The sequence below is a fragment of the Drosophila suzukii genome, chromosome 3, assembly GCF_043229965.1.
Source record: "Drosophila suzukii chromosome 3, CBGP_Dsuzu_IsoJpt1.0, whole genome shotgun sequence".
NCBI classification, from domain to species: domain Eukaryota; kingdom Metazoa; phylum Arthropoda; class Insecta; order Diptera; family Drosophilidae; genus Drosophila; species Drosophila suzukii.
In genome coordinates this window covers 67,548,644-67,558,939 of record NC_092082.1, presented here as the reverse complement: position 1 = coordinate 67,558,939, position 10,296 = coordinate 67,548,644, and the positions used below count along the sequence as shown (strand labels likewise).

Below are 10,296 nucleotides of genomic sequence, written 5' to 3'. Positions count from 1 at the left end.
TCCACGCAATTTAAAGATCCGTACACGAAACTAAGCCTATTTTCTTCGTTCATTAGGTCCAGATTGGAATATGCTTCGTTTGTCTGGAGTCCGACTGGAACTACACACATCAATCGTATTGAGCGTGTTCAAAAAAAATTCCTATCTTTTGCCCTTCTTTCTCTAAACTTTAATGACCCGGTTCCCTCTTACTCTGCGAAATGTCGTCTTGTGCACCTTTCTTCCCTACAAGATCGTAGAACAACTAGCGCACTAGTTTTTATTTGTGACCTGTTGTCCTCCAAAATAGACTGCCCTGCATTGCTGAGTAGCATAGGCTTTTCCGTACCTGGTAGGTCTTTAAGGTCATTTGAACCTTTTTTTATTCCGGCATATAGAGCTAACTATGCTTTTAATGAGCCTCTGTGTAGAGCCTTGTTCTACTGGAACAAACTTCCATCTCACATGCGGCTGGACCCATGCTCTCCTAGGGAATTAATTAAGAAAACCCTTTACAATTACCTTTCGTCCCTTAGTATTTAGTTTAGTAATATACAAGTAGCCAGTTAAGGTACCAACTGTTGGCGAAATAAATAAATAAATAAATAAATAAATCCCTGAAATTTCAATTTCACTAATTTATATTATTATTAATTATTTCAGTCAATCCTCATGGACTTTTTATGTTAAATACAAGACACACCAAGGTGTATTATTAATAATAATAATGTAATAAGTATAAACACAATTTGTGAATAAGTAGTAAAATTAAAAATATAAGTTTAATAAAAGGTAACAATCGATGTGCCTTAACCAGGAACTCTTGTTTTTAGGAACTCTTCGTTCAGGAGTCTCATTTTTGCGCTATGCGTAATATATTCCATCCCGTCCAGCTTCAAGTAATTGTCCCGTATAAAAGCCTTGAATGGAGTTATCGTCCGATCTGGTCGGGTTCCCGTGTGGTTGTCCGCTTTTTGAAATGGTTTCGTGATCACTTCAAACTGGCAGTAGTGGCAGCGAATCGTAGTCTTCCCAAAATCAAACCGCCCATAGGACCACCGGGCGCACATAGTACATGTATACTTGAAATTGGGGTCACAATCATGGATCGTGGGCAGCTCAGGCAGTGCCCTTTTCGCCTGGAAGGCCCTAAAGATTGGAACCATATATATAACATCAGAAGATTTGAAATATTTACACTTCTATCATAGAGGGCAACAATATTATGCGTATAATAAAATATATCATTTAAAAAAAACTAAATCGTATATAGAAACAATTTATTACAAATTTAAAGATCATTTTACAGAACTACCTTAGATATACATTTATTTATCTGTTCTAAGCAAAAATACTATTAAAAGGTGTAGAAATATTTTTAGGATACCTACAATAACCTTGAAAACCCTCATTTAGATATTCAAATGTCCCTTAAAATAATGGATTTCAAAACTTTATCTCACCATCTGCGGCAATGGTCGCCGTGTCCCGTCTCCCGGTTAAAGACAAAGGCTGCGGCATGGCACATTTCGTGCAGGAGCATCTTAAGGAGCATCTCCGGCTGACTTATCTTCTTCCACAGCAGAATGTAGGCGGACCGCTGTCCAGAGGCATCGATGTTGACTCGTTCACAGGATGTGCGCAAGGAGCTCTTCCAAACGATAGGCGCATGGAGGCCGCAGTGGAAGATGGCGTGGTTGAAGATGTTGAACAAAGTTTTGGCCAGTTCCTCCTTGCAGCTTTTGAAACTCGTCTCCCGGTAGGCTAGCGCAAGCAGAGGATACATGTTGACCGGGGTCGAGGGGTGGAGCGACTCGACGAATCTGTAGAAGTGCGGGTGCCGTTCCCGGCAGGCGATGCTGCTCTTGTGCCGGCTACAATTGGCGGCCACCTGCTCCCTGCTGGGCAACTCGCTCAGGTCGAGCTCTTTAAGGAAGTTCGGCGTCTCCATCTCTGTTATTTTGGCATCGGTCTTCAGCAGGATGTCGTTGCGCTCCTTCGCCCGACGCTCCTCCAGAGTCGGCGAATGGGGGTTCGCTAGATTCAGACTTGACCAGGTCGAGGAGAGAATGACTGGCTGTGCGGGCGAGAAAGTCGAATTATTCAGTGGATAAGTGTCCGTTGAAGTCAGCTCCTCCAGTTCCGGCGCGCAGTACTCCTCGGGGTTGTACAGCCTGCGCCGTGTCGCTATCAGACCCAGCAACTTCTGCACATTTGTCTTTAATTCTGCATCATCTTCCAGGGAAATATTATCCAGTGGCTCGTTCCGAACAGTGGCCACACGATTTCCCAATTCGAGATAGACTAACGAAGCACGATCCTTCAGCGAGGATTCCTCCTCATCAAATCCCGACTCCATGTATAAACAGTCTAACTTCTGGCTCCTCTGAAATGAAACAGAGCGATTCGATTCCGGATTCCCATGAAATTTTTTGATCTCTGGATCATCGCCTTCTAGATCCGTACAGTGTCGCTTCAGTGAGAGCCTAGGTGTGTCCATTTTGATGCTTTGATTCGCTTTGAAAGTTCGTTTATAATACAGTTTATTTAGCTTAGTAATTTGATTGTTGACATTTATAAACCCGTATTCGTCGGAAATTATTACAGTCGGTAGTTCGTATTCCAAAAGAAAATCGTTCTATAACGCATTACTCATGGCTAACTTTAACAGATGCATTCCAAAATGTATTTAAAAGAAAGCTTCTTTTTTGTAAATTTAATGGGAAAGTTCATCGAAGTGGAAGATGTTTTTGGTGAACATCACTATAAAAGAACGTGTTTCAGAAGGCTTTCCCTTCCGACTGGGAAGGAAGGTGCTCAAATTTCTTGACCTCAGCACTTTTCATACGATTAGAAATCCCAAAACCGACCAAGCTGTTCTGATCAGAATACACATATAAATTTATTTACTTTATGCTCCCCACACACTTTACAAGTACCGTGCGATCAAACGAATAATATCAGCAATAAACATATTTTTGAATTATTTTAATTTGATTCGAAGTACAATATTATTCACTAAACTGTTTCAAAATATTCAATAATTTGCATACACATACAAGGGATGGATTTCAGGGACAGGATGGCTCCCTTATTTTATTTGCTGCTTCATTACCGCTGCAATGGGTCAAAACGAAGAAACTGAGGATCGGGAAAATGGGAGGGACAGCTCCTACTTTCGAGACTCATTTAGCGAGGGCGTTGTAGGCATGTCTTATGTACACTATTCGTAAATATCTGTATTGTATATAATATATATGTATGTATATTGTTATGTATACCATATAAACTTGAATTTAGCATTAAAAATTCCCAATGCTGGTTGTAACTAGTCCCCGGGGGGTGAGAGGGGCTCAACATTAACTGAGCAGCAGCACTTCCCGGCTCCTATCGCGTCGCATAATAAACAGATCCCTTCCACTCCATCCCCGCTCCTCCTCCTCCAATCCGGCCAAGCACACACATTCACACGGCTTCCCTAAAGACTTCGTAGCGGGTTTGTTCGTTCGAGTTGTTGCTTCATTGCATTGCTGTGGTTTGGGGTTTCGATTGCTCCGGACTCTGCTGCTTATGTGTTGCGAATCTTGCCGGGCACGTAGTTCTTATCGATGACGTTCTCCTGCAGGAACATGTGCAGGCAGCGCTCGTTCTGCGCCAGCGGATGTCCAGCTATCTTGTTGATGAAGGCCTCCAGTCCCTTGCGCCGCTCCTCGATGAAGCTCTCGTCGAAGATGCCCTCGTCGCCGCGGAAGGGCATCTGGCGCTTCCAGGCTTTTCCTGGGAGTGGGGGCACCACAATCTGGGGGATATTCTTTTGATTAAAAACTGTTTGTGCGTATAAAGAAGCATTCGTTTTCACTTTCGCAGATATTTTTTGATGGCGCTATATGGCTAGTGTTCTTGTCAAGTGGTTTCTTGGATATTATTGGTTCGAAATTTAACTCTGTTTAGTATTTCATAAAATGGTGAACCTATCTACATTTTAGCAGCTAATTTTATAAATCGATTTTACTTTTGAACGTAGGCCAAGGGAAAAAAGGCACATGGCGACAAGCCAAGAAGAGTCACATTGAGGGTACATGCTAATAATACTAGTATTAATAGGTTGGCAACAATTTGTATAGTAGGTAAGGAACAATAAAGTCAGTAGAAACGATGTATTCTTGGTACTGTTAAAAATCTAAAATCTCAGAAGAGTTCAGGGCTTCAATGGGTATTTTTAAATCTTAAGGAATTTCTATGTAGAAATTAAAAGATTTGGTAAATGATAAAAGTTGGCTTTCTGAATAATACATATTTAAGCAACCATAATAAATCCGTACGCAAACCGAGCTCTTTTTGATAAAATTGCCTTTATCAAAGTGGTGCTTGTTACTATGGTACGATTTTAGAGATAAAGTCTAACATTCGGGGGAAGGAAACAGTTCCTAACTTTAGCTGATCAAACCACGAAAGTGAAAACGGAGCACCTCGGGACAGATCCTCGGCTCCCTCACCTTACTGTCCCGCTCCAGTTCGTTCCGCAGCCACTCGAAGTCGCTGTAGCGTCGCCTCACACTGGACTCCTTCACCTTGAAGACGGGCAGATTGGTCTGGAAAGGAAAGGCAGTTGGTTAGCACTATAGGCGAGACACTTAGAGGTGGGACCAAAGCCAAGTACAGAGCCTAATTAGGGCGCCCGCATGCCGGACATCCGTGACTCAAGCCCCGAATCAGTGCTCTGCACTTGTGACTAATGTTTATCGCCCGGTTCGCTTTATAGGCGTATCACCCGCACTCACACACACATGCAGGCGAGACAAAGTCGCACGTACAGGCGCGAGTGTGCGAGCGAATTACAGCGATTATCAATGGTTTTCGGTGGGGTCATAGTTTCGGAAGGTACTCCCCCGTGTTGGATCACTGATCTTGATCTACTCACCCGCATCCGGACCTCGTAGTCCGTGTAGCGCTTCTTGCCCGCCGCCATGGTGGTCAGCGGATTGACCACGTCGATCTCCAGGAAGTTGGCGGGCACCGCGTACGCATCGTCCAGCGTCTGCTTCTTCACATTGAGGCGGCGGGTGGCGTCGGCGGTTCCATCGGACTCAACCATCATAGTGGTGCAATGCCAGGGGCTCCGGATCGGCAGAGATATAGACGCCCCTTTTATCGGACGCGACGCAAGAAGAAACGGGTTTTGCACTGCCCCTCTTTCTTTGTGTTCTTTGTCGCAGGTAGTTGCTTCCGGCTAAGGGTTTCTGTGCTCTTTAGTTATCCCTTTGCAATGCTCTGTATTTTCGGGTTGCCCAACTGCCGCAGCGTGTAAACAACTATTGTAATTTAATTAAAATTGTTCCATTAAAAAAACTTTCCAATAATTAACAGAGCTCTGTGGGCTAACATTTGGGTGTATCGATGAGACCAAGTATCGATTACTTATCGTTTGAGGTGGCAATGCTGCTGGGGATGTGAACTCCGCTAAAGTGTTATTAAAAAGAGCGACACCACCGCAGATTCGAGCAGTGGCGGGCAAATTGACTAACGCCTGGTGGGTCATGTGATGGCACGTGACGTCACAGCAGATTCACATTCAGCAATACTTTTTCAGTTCCAGGGCAATTTTTCCAACGACTCGCAACGACTTCGCAGGCCAAAATTTTGCGTGTGTGTCGCTCAGTACTGTTTCGTAGCTGAAAAATTGTACGTTGTGGATTGTGATTGAGTAAAACAAATACGCAAGAGGGTGCTAAAACCAAATCAATCCATTTTCACAGCTCGAAATTCGCAGTGCACTTTCAAGGTAGAGGAGGCGCAGAAAAAGTCTAGCCAAGATGAACGCCCAACAAGCCCAGCGGGAACATGTCCTCGCCGTCTCCCGGGACTTTATTTCCCAGCCCCGCTTGAGTGAGTATCGTAAAATAGAACGGAGCCCCTTGGAAATAAGTGAAAAATAGATAAATACACTGCAAGTGCCAGATAAAACGAAAGAGAAAAAGCTGAAAAATCCGCCATGACAGTTTGCACGAATCTGGTGTGAGGCGGAGCAGAGAAAGAAATCAATAAGTTCTTGCGACACCCACTGAAAAGCGGGCAGACTGCCTGGCATCCTCTGCTAGTTAAAATGAATAAGGTGTTATATGACGGCGAAGGGATCCCGAGTTACTATATATACTATAGTAACCCCCATAATCGCCGTTAACTCTTATTGAAAATTTTCGCCGTCACATGACCGTTGGCTGCTCAGCTGTTTGCTTTTGCCATTCAGAGCGCACACACTCAAGCACCTGACTGCGAACGGGGTGGGAGGCGGAACGGGCAATAGGTCCGCCGCATTTTAACTACTTTTTATCGAGGGTGTCAATTTTATTATTATTCATTTTGGGACTGGAAAATATCACTCTTATTTTATAAATTTATTGCCTGTAAGGTCCCATTGAACCCGAAACATAACAGCAAAGAGTGCAATTTTAAATATTACACAAAAAGATAGTTAAAAAATCCACGTCTTACGTGACTTTTGCTTGTTTTTCCCTATTATCTTGCCCTGCATTGTGCATTCCCCTTCTTCCCTTCTACTTCTTATAAGATTCCCACTGCAGCTCGTGGCAAGGGCTAAAAACCAGTTGGAGTCAGCTGACATAATTTACCCTCACCACCAACGCCCCCTCGCTCCCACACTTTTCTTTTGACGTTTGCCTTCTTATCAGATTCCTACTTTCATGTGAGCATTGCGCGACTCGTGTTTTTGTTGTAACGAAAGCTAATTGGAAGTTCAAGAAAGCAATGTGCTGCAAATTAAAGTAATTTAATATTAGTTCTAATAACAATATGCAACAAATAGAGAAATAATTCAGGAAAAAATAGATTTCACTAAAAGTTTATTATACGTTATGTATTAACAATATTTATAAGGATTTAAAGGAATAGTAACTGATAACTTATTTAACGAAAACCATCATTTTAATTTATAACTTAGTGATCATTGTTATGAAACAGAAAAAATTAAAGCCGGCTTTTATGTTCAACACTTTCTAAAAGTACTCAAATTAAAAAAAAAAAGTTAACGGTTTTTAGGACTTTTATTAAATTATGTATAATTTCTAATTTTGTTATTTCCATTAACAATTATCTTATTTTAAATCCGGCAGTTTTTATATTAACCGCATGACTTCAAGAAAAAGAAAATTAATGGGATATTAATTATTACTAATTAGATAGTTTTACACTTGAAAATAATACAACCAAAGTAAATATTTTTTCTGCGCATTTGGATTTGAAAGATAGGATAGGAAACTCTTTCATTTAACATTTAAATCTAAACCAATGCAATAGTTAAGTTAGCCACATTGCAAATATTTGTTAAGATGTTCACCCATTTCCAAACTGATTCCAAACACAGTACCTAACAGCATGATGTAACTTGTATCTTTGAAACTCTTCTCCCACAGCCTACAAGACGGTGTCCGGTGTGAACGGTCCCCTGGTCATCCTCGATGAGGTCAAGTTCCCCAAGTTCGCCGAGATCGTGCAGCTGCGCCTGGCTGACGGCACCGTGCGCTCCGGCCAGGTGCTCGAGGTGAGCGGCTCCAAGGCCGTGGTGCAGGTGTTCGAGGGCACCTCGGGCATCGATGCCAAGAACACGCTCTGCGAGTTCACCGGCGACATCCTGCGCACGCCCGTGTCCGAGGACATGCTGGGCCGTGTGTTCAACGGATCCGGCAAGCCCATCGACAAGGGACCCCCAATCCTGGCCGAGGACTTCCTGGACATCCAGGGCCAGCCCATCAACCCCTGGTCGCGTATCTACCCCGAGGAGATGATCCAGACCGGTATCTCGGCCATCGATGTGATGAACTCGATTGCCCGTGGCCAGAAGATCCCCATCTTCTCCGCCGCCGGTCTGCCCCACAACGAAATCGCCGCCCAGATCTGTCGTCAGGCCGGTCTCGTCAAGCTGCCGGGCAAGTCCGTGCTGGATGACCACACCGACAACTTCGCCATCGTGTTCGCCGCTATGGGTGTGAACATGGAGACGGCCCGTTTCTTCAAGCAGGACTTCGAGGAGAACGGTTCCATGGAGAACGTGTGCCTGTTCTTGAACTTGGCCAACGATCCTACCATCGAGCGTATCATCACTCCCCGTCTGGCCCTGACCGCCGCCGAGTTCTTGGCCTACCAGTGCGAGAAGCACGTGCTGGTCATCCTCACCGACATGTCCTCGTACGCCGAGGCCCTGCGTGAGGTGTCCGCCGCCCGTGAGGAGGTGCCCGGCCGTCGTGGTTTCCCCGGTTACATGTACACCGATTTGGCCACCATCTACGAGCGTGCCGGTCGTGTGGAGGGTCGCAACGGCTCCATCACCCAGATCCCCATTCTGACTATGCCCAACGACGATATTACCCATCCCATTCCCGATTTGACCGGTTACATTACCGAGGGACAGATCTACGTCGATCGTCAGCTGCACAACAGGCAGATCTACCCACCAGTCAACGTGCTGCCTTCGCTGTCGCGTCTGATGAAGTCCGCCATCGGCGAGGGCATGACCCGCAAGGACCACTCGGACGTGTCCAACCAGCTGTACGCTTGCTACGCCATCGGCAAGGACGTGCAGGCCATGAAGGCTGTTGTGGGTGAGGAGGCCCTGACGCCCGACGATCTGCTGTATCTGGAGTTCTTGACCAAGTTCGAGAAGAACTTCATCTCGCAGGTGAGTTAACGAGCGTGAATAATGGATGGCAGGTTTTAAATCCTTCCTTACTCTTGCAGGGCAACTACGAGAACCGCACTGTCTTCGAATCCTTGGACATCGGCTGGCAGCTGCTGCGTATCTTCCCCAAGGAGATGCTTAAGCGTATCCCGGCCTCCATCCTGGCCGAATTCTACCCTAGGGACTCGCGCCATTAGATCCTGTTTATTGTTTTGTTTTTGATTTTTGTCCAAAATTTTGTTTCATTCATAATTTAAGCTGGCGGCGGCGCATCGTGCGGCGCGTCTCCACCTCCTGCAATATCCCGCTGTGTATGCGTCTATATATACATAAACCACAATACAACCACAAAACAAAATATCTACCCTACGCTGAGAACCAGGACTTGTATATCTCGGAGCGCCACAGCGTAGCCAAAACAATAACTAGTTAAATATCGTCCAAGCGAGCAAACCTACTCTAAAGTGTGTTTAGTATTGATGTCCCGTCTTGCAATGTACATAAATTGAATTGCTTAATGATTGTCGTTACTCCCGCCAACAACACACTGTCCTTCAGCTTCATTTGTTAAAGTTTACTATTTTTGTTAGGTTTTAAGTGTGTGCTCTTTAAATTGTTTATAATTTGTCTAATCATTTTCGCATAAAGAATCGTAGCATTCCAACAAAAATTAACAATTGCCTATTTGTGTTACTTTCGTTTGCTCCCCGTTTTTCTACTCTATTTTTTCGATCTTACGTTAGACGTTTCACCAGTTCGCACAAGTATTAAACACTCCCCGCCCCCTGTTTTCCGTACCGCCCCCGTCCCTGCACCAAAACCTTGTGAACAATTTGTACAGCAACTCAACTAAACAATGGAATATTAAGTGCAAAAACAATGCTTTAATGCAAATAATAACGTTTTAAATATGGAAATCTACAAAAAGTATAAAGATCTATGAAATACTGTTTGTTTATTTGTCTCTAAATTAATGGATATTACATAAAGTTGCATTAAATAATATATATTTGTTTGATGTCTCTGGTCACAAGAGTGAATGGGGAAATGTTCTATGATACGGCCCAATCATTTTCAGCAACGACAACTTAATAATCATGAACAGAAGCCGAAACAATAAATGTTGAAATAATATGTATTTAAATAAACTAAATAGTTCGTGTATATGTATAAACTATAGAACATTTAAATGATGAATAAAATACACACCAAATCATGTTAAATAATATCGTAGTTCTTTTTAATTCTGGATATTTTAAAACGAATTATATGATAATCTTATTTGTAATAAATTGGTTTGAATGCTCTTAAAGAACTTTGTCTGTGAAACTGGGCTTGGTGATATTCCATTTGAAAGCTTTAAGTGGTGACCTAGTTCTGACTCTAAATCAATTAAAGTTGTTCTGAAATTAATTAACTGATGAAGCTGGACATAAATTCTACATTCACCCAACATTCTTTTCATACTTCACTGCTGACTTTAACAGAACTTAAAGCTTGAATGTATATTTTACTTGTTTTTGGCTCGTTAAAAGCTCTTTTTTACAGTGGGTACTTTTATTTACTGGATATAACTGATTTTTTAAAAGGGCGGACTTAATTCTTTTCAGGTTTCTATAAAAAAT

The 10,296-nt window shown here is 43.3% G+C and overlaps 3 protein-coding genes across 3 annotated transcripts; 1 reads left to right on the top strand and 2 right to left on the bottom strand.

Moving 5' to 3' along the window:
- Positions 1-722: 722 nt before the first annotated feature.
- On the bottom strand, positions 723-2,824 carry LOC108008052 (uncharacterized). Its single transcript, XM_017071834.4, has 2 exons — positions 1,443-2,824; positions 723-1,128 (listed from the first exon to the last, which is right to left on the bottom strand). The coding sequence occupies exons 1-2, from the start codon at positions 2,477-2,479 to the stop codon at positions 789-791; spliced, it is 1,377 nt and encodes a 458-aa protein (XP_016927323.4). The 5' UTR covers positions 2,480-2,824; the 3' UTR covers positions 723-788.
- A 128-nt stretch (positions 2,825-2,952) lies between these two features.
- Snx3 (sorting nexin 3) lies at positions 2,953-5,365 on the bottom strand. The gene is made up of 3 exons (XM_017071848.4): positions 4,901-5,365; positions 4,476-4,571; positions 2,953-3,778 (listed from the first exon to the last, which is right to left on the bottom strand). The coding sequence occupies exons 1-3, from the start codon at positions 5,075-5,077 to the stop codon at positions 3,548-3,550; spliced, it is 504 nt and encodes a 167-aa protein (XP_016927337.1). The 5' UTR covers positions 5,078-5,365; the 3' UTR covers positions 2,953-3,547.
- Positions 5,366-5,473: 108 nt separating this feature from the next.
- Positions 5,474-9,676, top strand: Vha55 (V-type proton ATPase subunit Vha55). Its single transcript, XM_017071847.4, has 4 exons — positions 5,474-5,661; positions 5,736-5,865; positions 7,410-8,671; positions 8,731-9,676. The coding sequence occupies exons 2-4, from the start codon at positions 5,793-5,795 to the stop codon at positions 8,866-8,868; spliced, it is 1,473 nt and encodes a 490-aa protein (XP_016927336.1). The 5' UTR covers positions 5,474-5,661; positions 5,736-5,792; the 3' UTR covers positions 8,869-9,676.
- The last annotated feature ends 620 nt before the right edge of the window (positions 9,677-10,296 follow it).

What these genes read in the sequence shown, in the direction of transcription:
- Snx3 (XM_017071848.4), bottom strand. Translation starts at nt 5,077, where the DNA reads ATGATGGTTGAGTCCGATGGAACCGCCGACGCCACCCGCCGCCTCAAT. An exon ending in ACTACGAGGTCCGGATGCGG is followed by an intron (nt 4,572 to 4,900) that starts GTGAGTAGATCA and finishes TTTCCTTTCCAG; the next exon opens with ACCAATCTGCCCGTCTTCAA. An exon ending in AACTGGAGCGGGACAGTAAG is followed by an intron (nt 3,779 to 4,475) that starts GTGAGGGAGCCG and finishes AATATCCCCCAG; the next exon opens with ATTGTGGTGCCCCCACTCCC.
- Vha55 (XM_017071847.4), top strand. Translation starts at nt 5,793, where the DNA reads ATGAACGCCCAACAAGCCCAGCGGGAACATGTCCTCGCCGTCTCCCGG. An exon ending in TATTTCCCAGCCCCGCTTGA is followed by an intron (nt 5,866 to 7,409) that starts GTGAGTATCGTA and finishes CTTCTCCCACAG; the next exon opens with CCTACAAGACGGTGTCCGGT. An exon ending in AGAAGAACTTCATCTCGCAG is followed by an intron (nt 8,672 to 8,730) that starts GTGAGTTAACGA and finishes TTACTCTTGCAG; the next exon opens with GGCAACTACGAGAACCGCAC.
- LOC108008052 (XM_017071834.4), bottom strand. Translation starts at nt 2,479, where the DNA reads ATGGACACACCTAGGCTCTCACTGAAGCGACACTGTACGGATCTAGAA. An exon ending in GGCGACCATTGCCGCAGATG is followed by an intron (nt 1,129 to 1,442) that starts GTGAGATAAAGT and finishes TCCAATCTTTAG; the next exon opens with GGCCTTCCAGGCGAAAAGGG.